At 37.2% G+C, this 26,921-nt stretch overlaps 1 protein-coding gene across 3 annotated transcripts in view; it reads left to right on the forward strand.

Annotated features, from left to right (window-relative positions):
• The window catches only part of ltbp3 (latent transforming growth factor beta binding protein 3), an 84,086-nt gene that overhangs the window by 26,786 nt on the left and 30,379 nt on the right, over positions 1-26,921 (forward strand). For 2 of the 3 annotated variants that reach the window (XM_038289103.1, XM_038289105.1), the window contains exons 2-15: positions 5,658-5,927; positions 7,384-7,550; positions 7,632-7,737; positions 13,808-13,894; positions 13,999-14,118; positions 14,716-14,877; positions 15,286-15,381; positions 17,642-17,655; positions 17,749-17,815; positions 18,010-18,087; positions 21,816-21,944; positions 24,900-25,031; positions 25,114-25,242; positions 25,354-25,473. In XM_038289103.1, the coding sequence (XP_038145031.1) occupies positions 5,658-5,927; positions 7,384-7,550; positions 7,632-7,737; positions 13,808-13,894; positions 13,999-14,118; positions 14,716-14,877; positions 15,286-15,381; positions 17,642-17,655; positions 17,749-17,815; positions 18,010-18,087; positions 21,816-21,944; positions 24,900-25,031; positions 25,114-25,242; positions 25,354-25,473 (1,677 nt within the window). The remainder of the gene's footprint in view (positions 1-5,657; positions 5,928-7,383; positions 7,551-7,631; positions 7,738-13,807; positions 13,895-13,998; positions 14,119-14,715; positions 14,878-15,285; positions 15,382-17,641; positions 17,656-17,748; positions 17,816-18,009; positions 18,088-21,815; positions 21,945-24,899; positions 25,032-25,113; positions 25,243-25,353; positions 25,474-26,921) is intronic. The other variant, XM_038289104.1, reaches the window with a different exon arrangement.

The raw sequence follows: 26,921 nt of genomic DNA on the forward strand, positions 1-26,921 counted from the left end.
AACAGAAATCCGAGACGCTGTAAGTGACTGAGGAAAATCTGAGGAAAGTGATTCGAGGATTGTAAATTTTACTAATGAAACCCAGGGTGATGATTTTATTTTCAGCATGAAAAGCCTCTGATGTCAACTTAAAGGCTTTTTGCTCTTTTTCTATGTACATTGTGGTTAAAATCAGCTAACCGCCGCGGCTTTTCAGGAGACGTAACACCCTCCTCTTAATAGCTCTTGCAGACAAACACGCCCACCTACATGCATGATCTGCCAAAAACATTAGCCTGTACACATTGAGGGTAACTCAGGCTCAAATAACAGAGGCAGAAGTAATCAAGAAACAATATTTAAACAAAAATGTATCTCTCTGCACTTAAAGGATAATCATTGTTCTTAATAATTCTTGATAATCATTGTAGCACCAATTGAACATAATTTAAGCACCTCAGACTACTGACTGAGGATATTGCTTTCCAATTTATCCATCAATCACCAACTTGTGTCCATCTCCTCATTGCCATTTCCAATAGAATAATGCACCATGTTGCAGCTCCAACAGGTTTCCTGCCACTATACTCCTCTCTGCATTCACTGATTTTCAGTTCAGTCGAGCACCTCTAATGTAGAGGAACAAGAAAGAACCTGTTGAAACTGCTAGTTGTCTATAAACCAACATCTTCAAGGAAAATTTCCAAAATCTAATTGAGTATAACCCACAAAGAATTAAGGCAGTTCTGGAGGCAAATACACCTGTGAAGTGGCAGGCTGGGGTAGAGGTCCCAGGTTTAAGAGAGGGTCCAGGTGAGTCTCGGGGAAAATCCAAATCCTTCTGGAATTGGATTTTGTCTGAGTTGGGATCTTTAGGATTTGGTCCTTACTTTATGCAGATGATGTGTTTCTGTTGCTGTCTCGAAGAAACAACCGTTCTCTAAAGTACGGGTTCTCAAAGAGGGGTCAGAAGCCCCCCGGGGTGTCTTACAACACCAAATAGGGCATTGAGATGGTTTCCACAATCATTGAGATTTGGTTCCTGAAGTATATGGAGGTCCAAAATATATAATGAAATAAATTAATGGGAATAACAATTATATAAACAAATTTACTATGAAATAGGAGATATAACATTTATTTAATGATTTATTTATTTATATTTATATAATATTCAAAATTTTTAATTACACTTAATAATTAAATATCCCATTGAATAATCAACAATACATTTAAAGTTATTAATTAAATGATTGAAAGTTATGTGTCATGTTGAAAAAAAAATAGGGGGGCAGTCAAAGACTGAATATTTTTGGAACCAGAAAATAGCAGGCATTATTTAATGTCTGATTCAATGGAATAAAGTAAAACCAATCCGTTTTGGGGAAAGGAAAACTTTTGAATCTCAAGGTAAAGGTTAAGCTCATTTGCAAACATATAGAACATATTTATAGCAAGCAAGGGAGACTCAGACATATGTACTCAAACAAACATTTAAAAAAACTGTGTAGTTTAATCATGGTTAGAGCTGAGGGGTGCAGAAAATGGATAAAAAGAAACACCAGGCTACATGGCATTGAAGATGTTAAAGAAGCAACCACATATTAACGTTCAATATCTTAATTGTTTTTATGCTGGAGGGAGTTTTGAGTCAGACACTCATATAAATTTGCAGTGTTGTTTTGTGTGACCCTCTTGTAATGTAGATTGGGACCCTCTATTAGTAATACTGTAGAATGGGATGCAAGAAGTGTTTTCCAGCCCTTAGTCTGAGGCTATGGTTCCTTAACTGAAAGCAAAAAGGTAGATTACTCCCTCCATGTTGGGGGCAAGTCTTGCTCTCAAGCAGAGGAGCTCCAAGTATTTTGGAGCCTTGTTTGAGAGCAATGGTCGGATGATGCCGGGGAGGAGCAGACAGATTTAAACCTTGTTGCTGATTGTTCTAGTCTGTTTTTATGAACAAAGAGCTGAGTTCAAGTGTGAAGGCTCTTAATGTAAAGGTCTATGTCTGTCCATGTCTGTTGTGGTAAATAGATACAAATAATGATAATAAAGTGAGAACCCAGGTACCTGTGATTGAAATTAGCTCAGGAGCGCCTTTACGCAGAGGGAGGTCAGAGAAGAGACGCTACTTCTTGGAATAACTTCAAGTATGTAATCTGAACCCTTCATGAATATCTCCCTTTGTAGACTTAAGATTCCATTTGGCCTGGAATGGCTTAGGACTATCCTGAAAGTACTCCATAAAAACCTGATCTCAGATTAGTGGAAAAAATAAAGATTGACGAGTAACCAGATGTAAAACATTATCTTTGCTTTTTTGAACAATATACCCTTAAAATGATGTAAGAGGATATGTTTAACATGAATAAAAGCCTTATGAAAGAATTTGATATGCTTTTTTTTTTTTATTAGTCGATGTACTTAAAGTCTCAGCGTGTGCAATTTCTTTCTATCTAATGCATTAAATGAATCACAAAGAGTTGCAGACTGATGCCTAGCTGTTAAGTGCATAATAACTATTAAGTTTCACATCCTGCACATTGTTCTGTTTATTCATTGATGCCAGTAAATTAATAGTAGTCATGACCTGGTCAGGATTTTGGGAGGTGATCACCGATCACAAAAATCCGTATCTGCCGATCGCTGATCACACCTTCAAATCCATGAAATTCTTTATCTGCTGTCACATGTACATCGAAATTATATTATTAGGTATCAAAATTATAGGAGATGAGAAAGTATCATGTCCCAAACACGGTTTTAATGTAGCAGGCTGAGGGTTTTTAATCAAAATTAAACATAGAGAAAATAATGTTGACAAAGGGAGTGCTCTTAACCTCTTGGACACTAGGCCTATTTTCGAGAAATATGCTTGAAAATAACATGCCCAAAATGAATTGAATATATCTCAAGAACTACAGAGTTTATTTTAATTGTTTTGGTATCAAAAATAAAGGCAAGACCCCAGAGAATATGTTACAGATCTAAAAACCATCTTGGGGCGAGTGCTGAGGACCCAAATTTGGGTCCTCATGTTATGAAAAGGTTAAAGGGGTCATAGAATGATTATATAGGGTATTTGGTGCTGGTCCAAAGCAGAATGATGAAAAGTTTTGCATTGTTATTACATCAGGTTATAATGCAGTGGCTTTGTAAAGTCTGATGGCAGCACAGATGAATGACCTCGGGTAGCGCTTCTTTTTACACACAGGGTGTATAACTCAGTTACTAAAGGAGCTGCTCAGCTCCTCTACAGACTGGTGCAGGGGGTGAAAGGTGTTGTCCATGATGGATGTGAGATTGGACAACACTCTCCTCTCAGCCACTTCCTCCACTGAGTCCAGAGCGCAGCCTAGGACAGGAGTGGTCCTCCTCACTTGTTCAGTCTCTATATGTCCCGCTTTGCGCGGCCTGGTTTTTATTTATCACAAAATCTTTTCACTCTTGTAACCTCTTGAAAATGCTTGATTCAGTACAGATTAAAGAAAAGAAATGACTAACGAAGTGTAATCCTCTGGAAGCTGTGTCATAGCTGCTTGTTGGTACCGGTTAGACCTCTGAGCAGACAAATCTGTCTTCAAACTGTTAAACATGGCTGACTGACAGCTTGGCGCATAGTTACTTTTGCTAATCTTACAGCATAGTTGTAGGTGATTGTGTTCAAGTGTTTTATTTCTGATACCAGTTATGTGAGTTATTTTCACTTGTCTTACTTCACGGCTTTTAAGAGCTCATTGACAGGAGCTCCAGCCCTGTTCTCTACCCTGATTTGTAACCTGCAGTATGAAACGTGATTCCCCTGCTTTTCCTTGTATTCATTAGTGTAGCTCTGTGTGCATGAGAGCACCCGGTCTTACACAGACACTTTCCCAGCCAAACTGAACCTCAGACCAGAGCCTGTATGCAGTTTGTCATCTCCTCTGTCTCTGTTGGTTTAGATTGTGTAATGACAGTTGGAAAGAGGTGCTTTTTTTTTTCGCTCTTATTTTTTTCTCTCTGAGCGTCTGGGATCTCACTTTTCAGCCCCCGCATCTTTCCTAATTTCCTCCTGCTCTGAATTCGGGTCTGATCTAGACAGACTCTGATCAATGGAAATGGGATAAAGTCTGGTAGAGTTGAGCCCGGCAGTTTTCTTTTGTTGTGCTCATGCTATCTTTCTTTTTCCTTTTTTTTACTGTGGCTCAGCCTTTCAGCTTCATTCTCCATCTTGTTGCCTGGGCTCATTCAGTCGCTGTGGTTAAAAGCCCCTGTGACACTGAGCTGCTGGCAAGGAAAGGCTGCTTCTGAATTATCCATCTTACTCTCTAAGTTAGACTGTTCCACTCTGACAGCTGAGTGTTTTTGATTATTTTTTTCTGCCAGAATTTCCCTGTGTGAGGATGTCCCCTTTATGTTAAAAGTCCTCCAGTCCCCTAATTACGCCACAGCCCAGACTCCTCGGCAGGACTCGCCTAATTACTTGCATATGTGCAAACTTGGCTCTCAAGTAGAAGGAGGTCTTCGTTTTTACTTTTGTATTTCCTATTCTTTTAATATTGTTTGTTTGATAGATATGTGAACAAAAAAAGTTTGATTTAGGGGGTTGTAATGGAAAAAGTTAATCTTCCATTGACCATTGTAGACTGAGCAAAAATGCAGTTTGAGGGGTTTTTCTTTGAGTGAAGAAAAAATATATTAATAAAATAGCAATATAAAAGAATATGGATTTTAAAAGTTTATTTCCATTTGCTTTGTTTAACTTAATTTGAAATTAAATAAAAAAGCTGGATCATTTAAGGTTTTGAAAACAGAAAAAGGGAGAAATTGCACCAACTTTTAATCAAAGGCAGATCTTTGCCGTTTGTTATCCTCGGTTTACATAAAGTAAGTATAGTCTACTGAAAGCTAGTGGTCATTTCCATTCACCGAAACAAAAACAATGGTCTGCTGCACTGCACAGAAGCTGGAAACGAGCCTCTCTTGCAGCAATATGTGCGCGTTTCTTTGTAAACTGTCTCTGTCGCAGTGATTAAGGTTTGAAAGTGCTGGACATAATAGAAAAACACACATAGGTAAAAATACATTTACATATATATATAAAAAAAAAAGTAATGAAAGATAAAATGTTGAGTGTCCGATTCCCAAAAGCACTTGTTTTTATATCTATTAAATTTGTCTGCATCTAAAAACTTTGAAATTAGCATTTTTCTCAACATCACTGCTTCCTCTTTATCTCCTAAACTTTCACAGAGAGTTTCAAAAGCCCCATATATAAATAAACACAATGGGGGAAACCCAGTAAAACAGCAGCAGATAGTATATATGCCTTGAACCCATCCTGCGCCAGAAGCTTTCCCACAGACTCCAAGATCTCTCCCACATGTTAGAATAGAATAGCTGTTACACAGATCAATGACTTTAGCTGCTCTCTGGCTGAGTTGGCTGGTTTTTCAGGGACCTCTTGCTTCGTCAAGCCGATTTGATCTTTATGGACTTGCAGTTCAAAGAGAATATTGACCTACTGACTCACTTTATTATCCATCTTCTTGGTACACGTACATATGGCACAACATACCTCACATTCATTAAGTTTATTGTATGAAGCTGCATTTCCTTTCTTTCGTCTTTGTCTAGTCTATATGTGCCTTTTAGTAGTTTCTGCCCATCTTAATGTCTTCTTCTCTTTCTCTTTGCAGTCGTGTGTCCGCTGACATGCATGAATGGAGGAACATGCAGTTCCAGGAATCACTGTCTCTGCCCTCCTGGTTTCACCGGTAGGCTCTGCCAGTTTCCTTTACAGCAAGCTCAGGCAGCTCACGGCAACAGGCAGCCCGTGTACCCTAAATCTCTAAAGCAAGATGACCAAAGGCTGGTGGAGCACACGGCCATGGGGCGCACCCAGATGACGCAGACACACTCGGTTTTTAATTTGCCCTTGTCACAAGTGGGGCACCACTCATCAGAAGGTAACTATTTCTCGCTCCAACATGATTGAGTGAAAGCTGTTGTTGTCCTTTAACTTTGTGGACATTTTGTGATCTGACAAACAAACTTTCATCATATTTGACTCAGAGTTTATTGTTGATTATTTTACATATTCTTAAATTAATATAAATCTTACTTTTGAGGTCTGTCTTCGCCAGCTTTGGTTTTTAAGTCTTCCCCAACACAATACAGGCAACTGGAAATTTGCTGTTTTTCTGAGGACGCTTTGATAACTATTTGGGAATCTTTGTCAATTCTGTAGGCTCCCCTCTATTTCGCTGGTGCGCTCACGTATTTGAGCAGCATGGAGGTCCATCTTCTTAGGCACATTCCAAGTCAGATGGGAATCAAATAGCCACCCCCTGTTCTCCTGGCTTTGATGAAGTATTTTCTTGTGTATTGGTCATGTGTTTGGACTTCTCAATCATGATGAATGTGCTGGTTTAACTACTTTGGTATAAGTTCCGGGACCGAACTGTAAATGCTTGGAATCTGAAAGGGGAACCATCCCTGTCTGTACAGCGATGGCTCCCATAAACAAACCCACTTATGAACCGCTTATATGGTGCAGTGCAGCGAAGCCTGCTCGGACTCCCATCTTGGACGAACTACACAGACAGATGGTGCAGCACAAGAGAGAGTAACTCTGGCTCAAGATTTAGCTGTACACTTACACCTCAAGAAGAAAATAATGACTTTTGAGAACCAAAAAGTTCAGATCTTGGACAGAGAGGATAGATGGTTTGAAAGAGGGATGAATGAAGCAATTTTTGTTAAGAAAATACCATCATGATTCGAATGACCAAACACATAACTCAGGTACAACAAAAGACTCCCAACATAACTGGAGATTGACATGTGGATTTTTGATTTGCAACTGAAGTGGAATGTGTTTGGGAGTATGGACCCCCGTGTTAGTTAACTTTTTTCAGGAAAAAGTTTTGTTGCCTCCAATTCATACCTGATTTGTGGTTGCCATGACCAGGCTAACTGAAAAATTAAACAAGCAAATCATGCCAAAGATTTTCAATAGGACTTATCTCTAGACCTTGATTAGGCCATTTCTAGACATAAATGTCTTATTTTCTTCAATTCTATCTGGTTGCTAATTTCTGCTGAAAAGCTTTCCCACAGGTGTCTTCCCTGGTCTTCACGTTCTCCAACAAACCTCTGAAGTTAAAAACATAAATACCCTGGGCACCTCTGAGGGTTGTTGGTATCAAATGATTTTTGGCATCAAAGTTAAGGGAACAGAATATAGATTTGACACTTTCTAGGTTCTGATCCCGTTTTATCCCATTCACACACAAGTTCTACTTTCTGTAACAGTTATAGAACATTGTGTTTGGACAAAATGGGAAAAAAGTGTAAGAAATGCTTTTCCAAAGCTTTGCAAGCCTTATTTTAACCAGGTTTGTGCCCTTTCTCTTTTTTCAGTACAGATTAACGTTCGTGTTCACCATCCACCAGACACCTCGGTGGTGATTGAGGCTGTCCCTGACCAATCAGACTCCAAACCTCCTCACAAAACATTAACACGGCCCTTCCTAGTGAGACACAAACCAAAGGGGCGCTGCTTTCAGGAGACCACACCCAAAAAGGCTGTGCGTATAAACATGTATGCGGTGGTGATTAGTGTGAAATATAACTTGAGAGTCTTACTTTACAATTCTTATTCATTTCAGTGCAACAGCACGCCACTTCCTGTCCTGACCAATCAGGAGGATTGCTGCGGCAGCGTTGGAAACTCGTGGGGACAGAACAAGTGCTACCAGTGCCCAAAATTACCAAGTAAGTACAGGCGTATAATAACTGTATAGTATAAAGTTTTATTAAATTCACTGACCTTTAGTGACACATTATATCAGCAAAAAATATAGATGATCAAGTAAACAAAGAACAGTGTTTAAAATTTCCCAACAAACAACTGTGAGGGGTCATTTCTCTAAACAAATATATATATATATATAAATTAAACGTTGAATTGCTTAAAATTATTTTGAAATAAAAATAATTCTAATGAAAAATATTTAAAACTTTACCAATTGTCGGTGTGCCCTTCTGATACAGTATGTCTTTTGCCCCTACAGTGGGGTTCCTTTTACTAAGTTAAGCCTAAAATAATAAGTCTCTTCAATTAATGCAGCTTTTTAAATGCCTTTTTTCCACCTTGTTACTGGATTTAAGCTCAAGTCCAAAGGTAAACATTTTTATTCAAATATAGCAGCAGGCTTATTTCGGTAACACTGTGGAAGAAAATTTTTTTTAATATAAAATAACTGTCAATCAGTTTTATCTTTGAGATGCAGAACGATGCTACCCTTTAAAGAGTATGTCAGCTGGACATTCCAATGTTGTTTATTATTACATATTATAGGTTGAACAGATAAACATGGAAGTATCAGGCATCTGGAAATCGGACCCGAGGATATTCCAGAGTTGTGGCGGTCTGTGTGTGTTAGTGTTTGACTTTAATTAAAACCTGCTAGAATATCCAGAGTGTGAGAATGGCTTCTATGTGAAATTTCAGTGTTGCCTGGTAGAAATTAATAAAATAAATGACCCATTTTGACAGATAATTGGTCTTTTAAATGTATGTTATACAGAAAAAAAAATAAAAATAAAAACAATACCTTAAAAAATTATACCACTATTATTATTATTTTTTTTATTAAGGGGGGCAGAAACTAGTCCAGAGAGCCAATCGTCAGGATCAGCCATAGGTGTACACCTCCATTTGACTCCACTGTTTAGGCAACTTCTAAAGACATGACCTCATCCCCCAAGCTTCCACAGATCCATTGCAATTTTGCTCTATTTAAGATGTTGAATCTGAATAAAGTGTAAATCTTCTCTCATAATTTAGTGATTCAACGATAAAGGCATTGTTTCATAATCCTACCTGAACCAAAAAAAAATAAGGTTCTGTTAGACAGCAAGAAAAAGACAGTACCGTATGTCTTTTTATAGAGAGTATGTAAATATGCGGTTCCCACTATAAATATAATATATTATGAGCTATAAACATAGTATAAGGTATGGGAAATGTTAGGAATGAGAAAGCAGGAGTTATGGGAATCGCACTCAGACAGTGAGACACAAACAAAGAAATGTGGGGGGAAAAAGGCCTCTGTGCCTTCCCACCGTAGCACTGTCATCACTCCGCTGAGGATTAGATTTCAAGAAAATCTTGGCCGCTCACGTTTTCCACTCCGCTATTATTCCGTCTCTCAGTTCTGGCTCAGACAATGCGGCCTTTGACGAAAACCTGACACCATGAGTCTGGATGGACTGTGGATGACTCGGCTCCTGCTCAGACTGCTGTCATTTCTGTTACTCGTGTGCACATTGTCGAGCTCCTCCTCGCTATTTTTCTATAAAAATAGCCATGAACTTGCCTTCTTTTTTTAGAGTTTTCTTTTTCCACAATGTGCTGTGTTCCCACAGCTCTGTAATAAAGCTCCCTGCCATGTTTCACTCCTCTCATGGAAAAAAGATAACTTTTAACATTAACAGTAAAAAGAAAAAGGAATTTTCAAACCTTGTGAAAAAAAATTTTTTTCAACTGCTTTACTGCAACTTGACCTTCATCAAGGACTTGAACAGGAATGCTATTCGAAAGGAACAAGGAAAAAAAAAAACTTGAGGAAAAGGTTAGTTTGTATAATCATTTGGGCCACAATATAAAAGACGTAGTTTTGGAAAATGAGTAACATGAGGTCAGAGGATGAATGTTGTAACAGAAAAAGCATGGAACATAAAAACCAAAGAGTCCAGAATGTACAATCTAAAAGTTATGAGCTATTTCGTTTTTCAGAGCTACATATTTAATTTTAGGTTTCTATGAGAAGTTCATGCCGAGTTTCTTGTGCTCCTTCGTTTGAAGGCTATTGCAGCACTTTTCCCTGAGCCTGACATTCATTCCCCCTGTTACTTTTTTTCTCATTTTCTTAATTTTTTCAAGTCCTACAACAGTTAGCTTTATATCTAGACCTTGATTATGCCATTCTAAGATGAAGATGCTCTTATATAAACAGGATTTTGGCTGTATTTTAAAATATTCCAGAGCCTACTTCACCTACATCAGTTTTTTTTTTTTTTTTATGGTCTTTATGGAGGCAGATTGAAGGTAACAGAAACTTGAAGAGCAATCAGGGATAATAGTTTTGCGATGGTGCGTTCTATGAGAAGGATCATTTCTCCTTACTGCCTTAATGGTAGACAGAGGTAATAGAGGAACGTCTTGTGGGGGAGGCCAGCAGCCTTAAGGGCTAGCTTTTTTAGTCGCTGCGATTCCACTCAGGAATCTACTTCTGAGTGGTAAATTGGTGTTGGGGTTTTAGAAGATAGGTTATAGTCCTGCTCACTATTATGAGCACCCATGAAGTTTAAGCACATATTATGGAATATCTACTGTAGAAAATCCATCAAGCGAAACAACATTGAACTACAGATAGCTTGTGTTTGATACAAAACAGCAAATTATAGAGAACATAAAAAAAAGCATCGTGTGAAAAACAGAGGAAAAGCAGAATGTTGACTGTGTCAATGGTGTTGTGAACGTTTGCTGCATATCAGTATGGAAACCCAATTTGGCTCACCCACTGCAAATAACTAATAAGGATCCCCTGAATTGCCTCCATCAATGTGACATTAAATATCCAATTAATGATTGTTTTGGTGTTTTTAGAAAGCAACCTGTTATTCCCTCAAAGGAGCTGTCTGAGGACACCAGAAATTGTATCATTTGCAATAGCAATTCCTCCAAAGGATAGCCATCTCTTAAGATCTTAGTATGTTTCAGTGGTGGTAATCTTTTTAAGAAGTTGTCAAGGAATGGAACTGTCAAGACGTTTCCTGAATGTAACATGAAGAGAAAAACTAATTACAGGAGCTTTTGGAGGATTGTTAAAAAAAAAAAAACACCACGTCAAGCATAGAAAGACCTTAAGACCAACTGGGAGATGTCTGGTGTAACTGTTTCAACAAATATCAACAAACAAAGTGGGGCGTCATGTGTGGAGGCAAAGGAAGACCCAATTGCTGAAAAAACGATTGATCTTCGCAAGAGAACGTGGACTACATTTCTGGGACAATGCTTAAAGAGAGAATAAAACAAAAGTGAAGATTTTTGATCGACAGATGGTGCAATGATGCCTTTAAGGCAAAAAACACCATACCAATAGTCAAGCTTTTTGGAGGATCCATAATGCTTTGGGGCTGCATTGCTGCATCTGATACTGGAGGCCTGGACCACATTACTGGCGAACAGGAAATCAGAAGATTATCAAGCAATTCCAGAGCAAAATGTCTTCATTAGTTTAAGAAAATGTGGCTTGAGGCAAAGACCATTTGTCCTTGTGTAAGATAAAGATCCAAAGCTCAACATTGAAAGGATGCAGGAATGGTTGAAGAGGAATAAATGTCTGGCAAGGCAAGTTTATTTGAATAGCCCAATTCAATACAATTAAGACAATTCAACGTACTTATCATGAAATAGACATTAAAATAGAAGAAACATAAAAGCAGAGTAAAATAAAATAAAAACAAAAACATGACAATAGCTGGTCGCCAGTTTTCTGGGAGTTTGTTCCAGATCAGTGGAGTATAGGAACTAAATGCTGCTTCTCCAAGTTTGGTTCTAGTTCTGGGTGAACAGAGTTGGCTGGAACTAGAAGACCTGACTGGTCTGGGAGGTTGATCCACTGACAACAGATTGACAACTGTTATGTATTGATGTGCTCATCCATTCAGTGATTCATAAACTAGCAGAAGGATTTTAAAGTCTATTATCTGAGCTACAGGGAGCCAGTGGAAGGACTTCAGAACCAGACTGATGTGCCCTATTTTCTTAGTTCTAGTGAGAACACAGGCAATTGAGTTTTGGATCAGCTGCAGCTGTCTGACGGACTTTTCAGACAAATCTATGAAGCCACTGTTTTTCGAGTGGACTTCACAACAACTGCGGCAACATCAAGACCAATATTTATTCAAAATCACATGCCGTACACTCATTAGACCTGAGGAGGTTCATAAACAGATGGTTTTAGATACAAGAAATGGACTGCATCAAATGTGCAGTAAAAATAATGCCCGGACATGTAGACAGCTCTAAAAAAATATCTAGGTATAAGGTTTAGATCAGTTTGGCATTAGTTATTCTTTATGCTATTTTCCTCCTTAAAGTTAAACTTCTCCTAGTGTCTCCAGTTGAACAGGACCACAAAAAGGTCAAATAACTTCACATCTAACCGGCAAGTTGTGTTCCTTGTCATTAACTGTTGTTCTTAAAGAAAGCCCTTAGCGCTTTACACTAAAGCCCTAATCATATTAAATGTGGAATACACAAAGGCAGAGTTTGTTTACTGCTCAGGTGACTGCTGAGGGTATTTAATTGTGCAGGTGTTTTAGAGCAAAGGAGTTGAAATATACTCGTAACCTGCCCTTTATAGATCTTTAGTTTTTATCACCATGCATATAAAATGAGAATGAATAAATGCTTTCTACAAGTTAAGACCTGCTGGGATGTATTTCAAGCCACTGCAAAAAAAAAAAAAAAACATTGGTAGTAAAAAAATCATAGTCTAGAGGTTTAGTTTCTATTTTTTAGATTCTAAATTGTGACCCTCCTCTAAATGAGTAACGCTGTACTTGTGCACAAAGAGATTGGCATGCAGCTTTTCTTGCACACTTCCATCTGAAAAGCTACTAGCACAAAGGCTCAATTTGCACCGGGCTTGGTGGAAGCTGCTTATTTGTTTATTCAGGCAGGTCTAAAACAACCCCAATGCCCTTTGTCATGCACATATGAAGTAGAGAAGAAGCACTTCAAATGGTATATATAAAAGGCAGACCTGCAGTAGTATCCTCTGTTGGAAAGAAACATTTCTCTTGTAGATCTATGACATGCAAAAAGAGGTGTAGAACAAAATCAAGGTTTCAGATGATGTCCAGACCTCAGTGTCAGACTTGAAGAAGCAGGGACAGACTTGTTATTAGTACAGGGGGGATTCATTTTGTCATTTAATTGCAGTATGACAAGACTAGAACGCCCTCACTGGGCCTCTGATGAAATCTAAAGCAAAAGTGTTTTGTTACATTCAATTAAGACTTACTTCCTGATGGAGTTGTATTTTTATGCTCCAGTGAAATCTGAAAAAGTTGTTTTTGTGAAGTAAGTATTTTATATGAATAACTAGCTTGTTTTTGTCATGAAACGGTGTTTGTTTGGAGGACCCAAATGCAGAGACCAGATGGCAGAGGTGAATTAAAGTGGGTTTATTAAGGTTCACAGGTCCAGGGGCAGGAATCAAAGCCCAACAGAAAACAACAAACGCACCAGAACCAAGGAGACATCAGGGGTAAACCAAAACTCTAGGAGCAGGGAGAGACGAGACAAGGCAGGCAGATGTTAGACAAGGATCCAGCAAACAGGAACTGAACAGGGAGGGCTTTTAAAGGGGACAGAGACAAAGAGAGAGCTAACGAGGGAATTGAAAACAGGTGAGGGCAAAACAGAAAACAGAGCAAGGGAAAGAGGACACAAGAGGGCAGCAGAGGACAACAAATGGAAAACTAAGAAAAACAGGAACTAACAAACCAAGACTCTGACAGTTTTCAAATGTTTTATGAGTCTTAATATAGAGCCATAAAATGACTAGAAATAAAGGATTTAAACTGATCCAACTGTGTACAAGTTTCACCTTTTTATTTGGTTTATTTATATAAATCTACTTTTTGCAGATATTCTATTTCATTGACATGCACTTTTAAGTACACCATGATTAAGATTATTAAAATTTCTACATTTTTAAACTTTTTTTTTTCTCGTCCACCATCCTTTCTTCTCTGTCTTCCTTAGATGCACCTGTCAAAAGCAACATTGTGAAAGATTACGGCTCTACTTGTCCACAAGGCTATAAACGATTTAACAGCACTCACTGTCAAGGTAAGTCCTGGAAACATGATAACTTGTATCATTTTCCTGATAAGAACTTCTGCAAAAATTGGTGTAACTTTTTTATTTTTCTTTCCCTTGACCTGGCCATGAAGACATCAATGAGTGCACCATGCATGGGGCAGTCTGTCAGAACGGAGATTGTCGTAACACTCTGGGCAGCTTCCAGTGTTTCTGTAAATCTGGTTTTGTTTTGGACAGGAATCGATGTGTTGGCAAGTCCACAGCCTTTTCTTTTATCTTTTACTCCTAAAACTACAGAGGCTCCTGCCTTACTAATTGCATGTACAGAAATAAATAGAAAAACAAAAAAAAGTGGCAAGAAAAAAAGTATTATAACAAATGCAGCAATGTAAAGGAGAAAAGGGTAAAAAATATACTAGCAAACAGAAAATTTAGACTACGTAGCAAACACAGAATATTGACTGGGAGGCAAACAAAACAATGTAGTCTACAACTGAAAGAAAAATAGATTAGAAAACTCAAATTTAGAGTAGCAGGTGGAAAAATATAAAAGCAAGCAAAAGGAAAAAAAAATTTGCCCTGGACTTGCTTAATAATATTCTGATTTCTTGACGCCTGTAATATGGTCCAGGCCTCCAGTATCAGATGCTTGACTGTTGGTATGGTGTTCTTTGCCTTAAAGGCATCATTGCACCATCTGTCCATCAAAAATCTTCACTTTTGTTTCTTCTCTCTTTAAACATTGTCCCAGAAATTTAGTCCATCCATTAGTTTGACTCTCAGACATGTACTGCTATTATTTATCCCTCTTCTCTCACACCCACAAAATTCTTCCTTTCTCCTTCCAGGTAAAGAGTCATCAACGGAGCAGGGGCAATGCTTCCGGATGGTGAGCGATGCCAGGGGCTGTGAGCATCCGCTGCCGAACCAAATTGCCAAGGATTTGTGCTGCTGCACAGTGGGCCTGGCATGGGGCCCCAACTGTGACAGATGCCCTCAGCAGGGCACAGGTGAGTTGGCCCCAGTCAGCACTGATATTGTGAATAATTTATTGTATTTTTACATTAACTTTATTGCTATGTGATTAGCACAGGTCATACTATAGCATACTGTGAGTAACCTTAGGTTTTTATGTAACCAGGAAATAAAAGAGCAGCTATTGCATGTATTTTTTAGATGATTACTGTAGTTCTTCAAAAGCGGTGAAGATAAGGCAAAGTTTCCGTCTGAGTAACTTTTAATGCAATCATGGATATCTTTAGATAAATAAACTCCCTCTCACGGCCACAATGTCTATGTTTAGATAATATTTAAGAATCTGGCTTTGATTTCTCAAAATTTTGTAGACATTTTGATGGAAAAAGGATTCGATTGACTGCTGTACATTTAAATGCAGTCTTTTCTCATTCTGTATTTAGCTGCCTTCGATAAGATTTGCCCTGCTGGAAAAGGATACATTTGGTATACCAGAACAGACACGTTGGCGTTCCCATCCCTCATCTTTCCCCCTGAACGTGAGTGCTGAACAGAGTCTTAAATGTTGTTTGCATGCATGTCTTCTCCTTACTTTATTGGAGATGTTTTTTCTGGGGTGAACTGGTTTTACTACATAGGTTATTAGATATAATGATTGGATGTTGGATAATAGATGTTATTTAGGAAGTACCACCTACTACATGCTATTCTGAAGCCATAGGCAAGCTTCTAGTTGATTTTTTTTTTTTTCTGGATATTCATCCACTTTATGTAGAATATTTGGTTGCTATTCTGAGAGGAAGGTTTACTTAACATTTTTATAAATCTTAATTGTAGCCTGATTTTTTTGTATGGAGTCACTGCCAAAACGTTGTGTACAAAAATGCATGTTGTGCACACACATAAAGCATGTTGCAAATGCATAAAGCATGTTTCACCCAAACAAATCTTATTACTCAAAAAACGTATTGTTCACAAATAAAACTTGTGTTACAAACTCTCATCTAATGTCACACACAAATAAAACTTTTTTTCAAACTGTCCTTAAATGTTGCACACACACAAAAATTAGTTTTACAAACCTCTGTAAACATTGCACTTAAAATATAATTTGTAAATTGTCCCCGAGTACAAAACGATCTCTGCTCACATACGAATCAGCCTCTCCTCGCGTACGAAACAATTCTTCACACTCCGCGGTAAGTTTCTGCCAAAAGTCACGTGATACATGGAGAATTGTCGTTCTGACTAACCGACAGCAGGAGGCGCCATAAAATCAAAACAACTGAAACGTGCCGATGTTACATCGAGCTGCGTTTCCCCATCAGATACGGTTTTCCCTGCATCTCCACACAGTGCAGGCGGCACGAATCACCGTGCAAGCCTATATGAAAGGGAAGAAAGTTAGAAAAGGGAGAAATCGGGATGGATGGATGGATGGATGGATGGATGGATGGATGGATGGATGGATGGATGGATGGATGGATGGATGGATGGATGGATGGATGGATGGATGGATGGATGGATGGATGGATGGATTACAGAAGGTTAAATAACATCACAGAGGATCAATAAAGAGGATATTGTTAAACTTTTTAAACTCTGCTGAGGTCCCCGATGTTTGTAGGATTTGTTTTTTTATTTTTAACAATAATTGTTTCTATACTAAAATAACATATCAAGAGAATTTTGTTTTGTTTGTTATTGATATAAACACTAAGTAAGCAAACTGATTATATATTAACCTGTATTGAACATAGTATTGTACAAATTTGAATAAGGAAACTGAAGAATAGAGTATTATGTTCTGAGGAGGCGATTTTATTAATAAGCTTTAATTCTTCCCATTCATTCAAATACAGTATGTACATAATATTACTGCAGTTGCTATAATAGTACTTTCTAGTTTGGCCACCTTTACAAAAACTTCTTGAAAATCAGTGAATCTGTTTACATTGCAGCAAGTTTTAAATATCCATCAACTGAGATGCTGCTAGAAAGCAGCAGATCCATTTTTTTTTTTCCATCAATATTTGTAAGTTGGACCGATATTTCGATCTCATTTCTTCAAATTTATTCCTGAGACATTTTTGAGCTTTTTAACTTTAGTAACAAGATTTTTTTCTTTCTTTTTGAGGATTCTGGGTAATACCTCCAAATCCAGGAATGTCGTATCTATTGTCAAGCCTGGTGATGGCAGCATTATGCTGTGGGGGTATTTGACTGTCAGTGGTAAGGGGAATTGCACAAAGTAGATGGCATGTTAAAGAAAGAGGACATCCTGCAAATTCACCTTACGTCTACATCTGGGTGGTTGAGACTTGGAGACAGATTAGTGATAAAACAGAACAATGATACTGAATACATTTTAAAAGATATCTCAGAATGAATAGAAAAGGCTATGAATGTGACTCTAAACTCTCTAGATATTTGAAGTCTGCTCAAACCATCTCACTAAAAGGAGCTCTAAAGCTCTGCTGAGAAGTGTTTGAATATCCAGCCGGGTTCATTCCAGAAATGTGCTGATGCCTAAAAAAAGTATGCGGTCAAGATCCATCTTGCTTCCTTAGAGAATTTTGCTGCATTAGCTTTAGTTTAAGTCAAACAAATTAATTGTATCATCATTTCACCCGGGAAAAAAAATCAAAAGCATCATTAAAATGCCAATGTTATCACATTAACATGTAAATGTCCTGACTAGTGCTGTTAATGCGTCCCACACCTCTGCTGTGAAAGCCTGTAATGCTGGTTTATTTTAAATTCAGAATTTTAACTCCAGTCTTCAACTTTGCCTTTCAGCACCAGCTGTGACGGTAAGATTTTGTTTCCGTTTTTATATTTTTTCAATTTTTATTTTTTTTTTTGTAATGCTTGCATGAATTAATTTTTCCACTCCTTTGAATTAGGAGAAGCCCCCAGAGCCGACCACCATGCAGCAGTCTACTGTCAGCTCCATCCAACCACGAGTTCCTGGTAAACTCACCTCTTTTTACTAAAATGTAAACACGCCACGGTTAATGTTTCTGTCTTGTGGATTAATAAATTAACCACAGCTAGCACACTGGCGCGAAGTTTCCTGCTACTAAGTGACAGAAAAGTGCAATGACCCTTGCTAAGTACATACATGTCATGGTTGCTTGTTGGTTTCTCTTCTGTTGGATCCATAGTTGTTAAATCTACCCCTCCGACATTCGTCCGAATCCCCCCAGGAAATGTCCCCCTCGAAACAGAGCCTAAAGTTACACGTGAGTTTAACACAAATTCAGCATAGTACAGTAGTATGTAGTGAATTTTGATCCATTATTGTTAAAAGCAATATAGCATGTTTTGCAAAAGTATTTTTTTTTCACATTGTGTTTTCATGTTTTATTTTTTTAACCTTTATTTTTCCTTTTTTTCACAATGATATTTTTGTTTTGTTTTTTTATATCTCTCTTTTTCTGATTGAGTTTTACAAATTGCATTCTTTTAAAAGTTATATTTTACAGATTCAGTTCTTTTCACTTCAAACCCCATTCAAATGCTGACTCATTATCAATTTAAAATGCTGTTGCTAACCTCCATGCAGACCAATAGAAATGCGCCTCCTCCTCACAACAGATGAAAGCCTGTCTTCCAGACATGAAGAGAATATGATCTGTAAAATGCAAAATAAAAGAATACAAGTCATAAAAGTCCATCTGAAAAAGAGAAATTTGAACAATAAATAACAAGTAATCATTTATTTTTAAATATTATAAAAATATATATAAAAAAATACTAAAATTACTGTAAAAGTAAAGTTACTTTAAAATACTTTTTTCATTTTAATTTCTAGACCGCATTTTCTTTCCAACGTTTTCATTTATAAAACACGCTCTATGCTTGCAACAGTAATGACACAAATTCAACTCAATGCAGTAGTAGCTTTCTATTTATTTCTTCTGAAAATAAGCTGGTTCATGTTTCATGCATCTGTAAAAAAAAATAAATAAAAGAAAATCCACATACCCACCCCGTAGTGAGAGAGGGTTACCACAGCCAGCTTCGGCTCTGTTCCTTAAAAAAATGACATGTTGACTTTGTGGGTGAAACACCATTGATGATGACCTGTGTGGTTATTACCTCATATTTTACACACTCATGTCTAACACAAAGCTAATTGTTTGGCATAGGATAGTTATTGATGCTTTTTTGCATGTTGTGTGACATTAAGCGTGAAGCATGAACCAGCCCTAAGGCTATGTTCACACTCATTCTTCATAAAGACTGCATCAACTGCAGTAAAACAGTACTTTGGTTAAATTTGACAAAGGTAATAGATGCTGATGTTGTTTGTGTGAGGAAGACATTGCCAAAGGTCATCAGTGAGTGCATTTAAAGTATCATATAAGTGATGAAAGGCACAATATGTTCCTGGTCTTATTCTGACCTTTGGGTCATTATCTCAAATTCAGATATGTAAAACTGAAGATTAAGGATATTATGTCTAAAAGTATTTTTTTTCTTTTTTCTTCCTGTTACACCTGCAAACTTCACATATTTGAATTAGAATGTTGTCTCAAACAATTTTCTTATATTAATACAAGGTGAAGTAATATTTTTTTAATAACATTTAGTTTTCAATATGTTATTTAAATTTGTATTTTTTATTGTCTAATGGTACCTTAAAATTCCTAATTGTGCTTTTGACAATAGTTATATCAGATGTTAGAATAGTATATTAGCTAAATACAAACATGAAAAAAAAATCTGTACCCCTGGTTTAATGTAAGAAAACACAACTTGAGTCTGACCAAATTAATAATACATAAAAAAAATTTGAAAATAAATAAATTAAAGCCCGACATTGCTTTTCAACAATGTTTCATATAAAGAAAAAACACTGGATCCAAAAATATTCAATAAAAACTATTGATGGAGGTAAGAAGTGCAACACATGATGTAATGCTTAATATGAGCTCACCATAAACCAAAACAACAGTGTTCTGCTAAATCTCCCTTAGTACACACACGTTTTCTGCATATCTCCGGCACACTTCTGGAATCCCTTCATCGTACCCTCCATCTCTCTAACAATACATAAACACATATAAAATGTTGACAGCAAAACTCTAATTTAATGAAGTCACAGACCCAAACCCAAATATTGATTGTCACAGAAAGATGTCCATATATGACAAGATGGATTCTCGTGTTTTTGAGAAGGACCAATACATCGATAACTCAGTTTGCAGGCAACATTAAAAGTTTGTGGTTTTAAGGTCACATAACATGAAAAAGTTCTGGGGTTGTCAATACATTTGGAAGTAGTGTGAACATGGCTAAAGATAATTTGATTATGTTACTGCATCATATGTGAACTGTATACACTCTCATCAGCCAAATCACTTCAGCTCCTTATAAAGTATTTCTTTTCTATGTTAGGATGTGTAGAAATGACTACTTTCTTCTGATCTCCAAGCTTTGAAGTTAGCAGTTTTCTGGTTTTGGTTCCCAGATGTCAGAATTTCCTAAGTACTGGAGCCAAAGTAAAATGCCATACTCTGAATTTTTTAGGGCTTCTGGTAATTTTATTCCATCTGCATTCTGCAGTTTGTTTGGTTGCTTCATATCCACTTTCAAGAAATGTGGTTGTATGACTATATTCACCTGCAGAAGGTTGTTGTTGATTATAATTCATATCAAGGAATTATCAGACCAAAAAAGGAATAAAATAGTTAAGGAACTTGAGAATGTTTATGTTCATTTTTGCAATTCATTTAAATATTAAACTACATGAAATAAATGGATTCTCAGTCTTTAACTATTTGGGTGTAAACGAAAGAAATGTAATGAAATCTTAACATAAATTAGGTGTCAAATGACCCAGAACCTTCCTTCTATAAGATAACTCTTGAAAAACACAAAGGTTTTAACTGTTTCAAAAATGATTATTTTTTTTACCAGAGTCTAAGTGTTATTATGGTGCAGGGTATATATATGAAATGTCCCAATGCATCAGCATTACTAGTACATTGCAGTTATTATGAGTGATGTCAGGTGTTTAAGGGGTTTGGCTGATTTGTTTAGATCAACCTGTGACGCTGAAGTTATGATCCATGGTTCTCCAGAGCTCCTGGTGGTTAATTTCTTTGGTCTTTGGTTGCTTTTATCCCTCATTCTCAATTTCTAGACAACTGCTCTGTGTGTTTCAACCTATTTTGCTCAGACCTGTGAATTAATAAAGCATAAAATACTCCTGAACTCATTTGCAATATGATCTCAATTTAACAAAATGCAATTTTCAAAACGAAGATGCAATTGCAGTTTTGGTTACATTACTTTTAACAAAAGAAAGACACTGACCCTCTCACTCCAGCCCTTTAGGTGTCGGTTGTAAGAATAGAGAACACCCAGATCCGTGTCTGAGAGTAGAAGTAACCACTTTCCCATGTGACAGTAACGGCAAAGTCCTTTAACAGTTGCAAGTTTGCAAGATCATGAAAACAATGAAACCCTTGAGTGAAACGTCTACCAATTTTGATTTTTAGCAATATCATTCATCCCTTGTGTTTCTTTTTTTGTATGTTAAGGAATTTTGTTGTAAAAAGACTTTGACCCACAAATGGTTTCATCAACTTTCTTAATTTGAATTTATGAATAAAAATAAATAAAGAAATCAACCACTAAGCTTTAACCTAAAAACTAGTCAAACAATCAAACTGAAGGTCTGAGGTCCCGTATCAATCTTTGTCAGATTTTCCATTTTAAAAAAGAGAGAGAGCTTTCAGAGACTTTTTGCATTTTTAGGATTCACACACCTGTTTGTCCTCCATTTCCACTATGACAAAGAGCATATTTTTTTCTCGTGGTCAGGCACAATAAAAGGAGTGAACCAACTTCAAAACTTTGAATGTGCAAAGTATTTAGAATAAACTGCCTTTTGAGGAATACTGCATACATACATACATAGATGTAATGATCTAACACTGGTATCTTCTCTCTGGTGAAGCGGAGACAGATGAGTGTGGGCTGAGCAGAAACATTTGTGGTCATGGATGGTGTGAGAACAGTCCAAACGGCCACATCTGTTACTGTTACCCAGGCTACCGTCTGAACCAGCAGAGGAACATCTGTGAGGGTAAGAGACACTGGAAGAAAACCAAATCCTGTTTAGTAGGTCTTTATTTGTTGTTCCTGACATTAAAAAGGAAAGTTTTGATTGCAGAAAAAGTACATTTGAAAATTGCATGTAACAATAAAAACACATTTTAATCTTTAAATCCATCCATACTTCTATGTTGGTCTATAAATAATACATGTTTTTAATCACTTAGTGGAAAATATTATTAGGTTCTTGCTCATGGTTTTAGGGCTTTAGCGCAGGCAGAGACGTGCAGACTTTTACCATCATAGTGCTATCCAACATAATGACTTCTCATGCACAGACTCGCTTATTATTTTTCTATTTGTGGTTTTATTTAAATCTTTTAGGAATTAGATTGCAATTGAAAGACAAATCTGTTTTGGTGCCAGGCAGGCGCCTGCAAGTCCATGCAGACTTGATATACCATCAATTTCTTCACTGGTTTCTTCATTTTTCTACTTAGCTGTGAGCACGACAAAAATAAAAGTGCTGTACGTCTTAAAAAACATTCATACAAAAGTTTCCTTAAAGAAAATTTATTAGTGTGCTTTGGAACCTTTTTTAAAATAGTTTTTTATATCGCTACCTAAAACTTTAATGTTTTTAGGGGTGGGTTGTGCAACAGAATAGCAGTAGGTAGTGCTTACACAACACGAAGTAGATGTAAAAACAAACTATTTTTTTTACACAAAAATATCTGAAAAATGAGGCATGCAATAAGATCTAGTGGAACCAACTGTTCACTGTTTATTCACCTAACAAATGGAAACTGTGTGGCAAACCTACCAAGACAAGAGCATAAACCTTTTTAACCAGTAAAATGAAACTTTACGAAGTCAGAATTTTGCCAAAAGCGCACATGCGTAATAAATATTCATAAGAGAAGTTTTATTTCAACACCCGCTCAGAAACTTCTCTCCATATGTATTTTAACTGTTTATGCATGTAGATTCAACACAGTGAGACCCCAATATGTCACAAGTGTCATGATCTCCTGATTAGGATTTTTGGTTCTTTTCCAAGTTTCACTTTAGGTTTTCAATTACATTTTGCTTTTCTAAGGCATTACTGTAGTTTCCATTCCATTTAGTGTCATCTAAGTTATTTTTCTACTTATATTTAAGTACTGTTGTATTTCTCTGTAACTCTCTGTTAGCCCTTGTGCCAGCCTCATTTCCCCTAGCTCCCTTCTAGATCCTTCTGTCCACACCTGCTCCCAATCAGTTGATTACTCCATTCATTGTTCTGTTAGGCATTTAAACTCCTCCTCTGCAGTTATGTTTTCCTTGATTCTTTTTCTCTTTTTCCTTAACCTATGTCTTCCCCTTTGTTCTGGTTCCTGCGTTCATTTATTACTTATTTCTGGATTTATGCTTCCTCTTGCCACAACTCATTAAATCTGCAAGAAACCAACTCAGCTTCCGTCTTTGTATTTGGGTCCTCTACAAACCTCCAAACAACTACACAACAAGCATGAGTTCATGCTTCTTCTCTTGCTTTTTATCTGTCTGTAAATTCTCTCATAATTGTGCGTGGACCTGACCTCATATCAACTTTTACCACTTTGAGGTTGGAAGCAACCTACCTGTCAACTGCCTGTGATTGGCTACTTTTTAAAGAAATGTCACCTCTTAAAAACAGAGAGGTTTCTGGTCTGGTTGTAGTCATTAACATTAGGAAAGCATCATCAAGCCAATTGCTAATCTCTTCAAGAGTCTAATTCCCACATTAACTCTCAACTTTATAAAAACAATGCTGGACATAAAAGCTAAATGCTTAACGATTGATGCAAACTGATAAGACATGTACATTTTTGTCTTCAATTGTATACCACTGTTCATTCAAGCCTCACTTTCCTCAATGAAAACAGTGAAGCTAATGTTAGCTTATCTGATAAGCAGATCCAAATTTAACATTAACTGTCATTTTAGAGCATATCGCTACTGCTGTCAGAACACGTTCATAACTGTGTTAAACTAGGTTATTTAATGATGAATCCACTTTACCAGTTTTAATGAAGCGAATACCAATTAGCCTGAGCATGCTTTACATTACTAGCCTAACTATAAAATTACTAACTAAATAATGAGTTTTCTCGAGCTGATTTCAATTCTTATTACGGTATATGTGTTTTTTTAGTTTTTCAGTTCATAAAGTAAAAATTTGATTTTCAATTTAAACTTTAAAAATTTTTGGGTTTCAAGTTTGTTTTTTTTTTGTTTCAACTAGGACTTGCAAGCGTGCAATCATTATTAAGCTACATTATTTGCTATATTTAAAAAATATTTGGATTTGCAAAAAAGTGTTGTATCTGCTGTATGTTGTATTTTACTCAGTATTGGATCTTAAAAGAAATTGATGGTATATATAAAATGATTTAATAAAATAAATTAGAAATAAATCAAATTTGAAATAGTGATTTTGCTGCCAGGGCTCAAAATCTCCCCTCAAGTTCAGATCAAAACCTGCCTTATTTGTGACCTGAAATGTGTCTTTCAAAATATTCCTTACACTTTAAGGAAAAGCTCTAAAAGTAACACTTGTGATTTCAGATTTTACAGACAGAGTTATATAATAGGAGCACGTCTGCCAACAGGGGGGACAACCAGGTCAGCTGGACCAAATCATGCATTTGTCCTGCAGAACCTCCTTTAGGGAGCATAGAGTAGGAGGGATTAAAACAGTTTAAATATTTTTATTTGTTGGACCATGGAAATCAATATATAATTTTACTGCTACGTAAAATTTGGCTTCACTTTTTAAGTTTCACACATTAAAACCTGATCTCACATTAAAGTTTGTAGTGGTGGCCTTCCAGTATGTGTAACGTTTCATGGTAACATATTTATACTGTACTGTAGGCCACACAAAATCTTTAATAACAACAAACTGATGCTCAGTACTTTGTAGCTTTACTCTCCTAGCTTTGAATATTGTCTTCTTTCCCAGATGATAACGAATGTGACACGGAGCCGTGCGGCCCCGGCAGAGGTCGCTGCGTTAACACAGAGGGAGCGTATAAGTGCCAGTGTCGCTCAGGCTATAAACACATGGTGCAGCAGGGAAGACTGAAATGCATAGGTAAGTCATTCGAAGCGGTTTGTGTGGGTTTTTTTCTTATGTAAGCTGTCAGATATTATTGTAATGTTTGTGTGTTTTACAGATATAAATGAATGCGATAAATCAGACATCTGTGGTGTCGGAGGCCACTGTGCCAACCTGCCTGGCTCCTATAAATGCAAATGTAGCACCGGCTTTAGGAGCAAGTCACATCGTTATCCTGCCTGTGAAGGTATAAAAACGCTTTTACGTTGTCATTATTCCGTGTAAACATCTAAACCAGCTGTAATGTGCTTTATTACCTGTTTGTTTTGAAATAACTGTGAATCTGGTCTTGTTCCAGACATTGATGAGTGTTTGAGTCCAGATGCTTGTCCTAATGAGCAGTGTGAAAACACACTGGGCTCTTATGAGTGTGTGCCATGTTTGCCCGGCTATGAGGCCCATTCTGGCACCTGTTATGGTGAGTGCAGCTTTGCTCTCTGGATGATTTTGTTCCGTAATGCCATACTGTATAAGAGTCTAAAAAGCCCAATAGATTTAAATGTAATAACATTTAGTGGTCCTATATAATGCTTTTTTATCCAAAGTCAACTATAGCTATATATCTGCTGAGCTATATGTTTGACCATGATTTGAGGTTGAATCACACTTTTATTTGATGTTCTAACACACAGCCAGTAGGAACTGTGCTCAAAGGTTTGCTCTCTCTATATACACTACCGTTCAAAAGTTTGGGGTCACATTGAAATGTCCTTATTTTTGAAGGAAAAGCACTGTATTTTTCAATGAAGATAACTTTAAACCAGTCTTAACTTTAGGGAAATACACTCTATACATTGCTAATGTGGTAAATGACTATACTAGCTATTCTAATGTCTTGTTTTAGGTCCAATATCTAGATAGGTGTATAGAGGCCCATTTCCAGCAACCATCACTCCAGTGTTCTAATGGTACAGTGTGTTTGCTCATTGGCTCAGAAGGCTAATTGATGATTAGAAAACCCTTGTGCAATCATGTTCACACATCTGAAAACAAAACTGACCTTCCTTTGAGCAGATTGAGTTTCTGGAGCCTCACATTTGTGGGGTCAATTAAACGCTCAAAGTGGCCAGAAAAAGAGAACTTTCATGTGAAACTCGACAGTCTATTCTTGTTCTTAGAAATGAAGGCTATTCCATGTAAGAAATTTCTAAGAAATTTAAGGTTTCCTACAATGGTGTGTACTACTCCCTTCAGAGGACAGCACAAACAGGCTCTAACCAGAGTAGAAAAAGAAGTGGGAGGCCGCATTGCACATCTGAGGAAGAAGATAAGCATATTAGAGTCTCTAGTTTGAGAAACAGATGCCTCACAGGTCCAGAGTGGCAGTCTGTGGGAGTGGGGCTTGAACTTAGAACCTCAGGATTCCAAGCTCCATGCCCTAACCACTAGGCCACCACTCCCCTAACAACAGCTCAAACATGTTTGCATTGTGTGCCATGCAGCACAGCCTTTTAGCATGTCTTTATCCAGCAGGAAACACATGAAGTGATCAAAAATCATCAAAGAAACAAATTATTTAGCTAGAAACTCTGTCCCTAAATGATCCAGACCACTGCGCTCACTGCACGGAATTTCTTTGTTTTAGCCGTGTGCTCCACATCAGGGGAGCTTTATACCTCCAGCCTCTTCCAGGAACAGCAAAGTCCTGAAACTCAGAGAGAAATGTTGGAAACAGTCTGTTTTGCAGCAATTGTTTTGAGCAATCAGGTCTACTTACCCTTTTGTCAGTCCGAAGTTCTCCTCTTTAGCATGTGGTCTTCCATGCTGGCACCTCTCCAATGTGAAATGGGCCAGAGATAAGTCCCCAAAGAGAAAGAAGGAGGCATGAAACGGTTTCCTTAAAGCACTGTGGGGTGCAGGGACATG

The sequence above is a fragment of the Cyprinodon tularosa genome, unplaced genomic scaffold (assembly GCF_016077235.1).
Source record: "Cyprinodon tularosa strain WSP-4 unplaced genomic scaffold, ASM1607723v1 ctg263, whole genome shotgun sequence".
Taxonomy (NCBI): domain Eukaryota; kingdom Metazoa; phylum Chordata; class Actinopteri; order Cyprinodontiformes; family Cyprinodontidae; genus Cyprinodon; species Cyprinodon tularosa.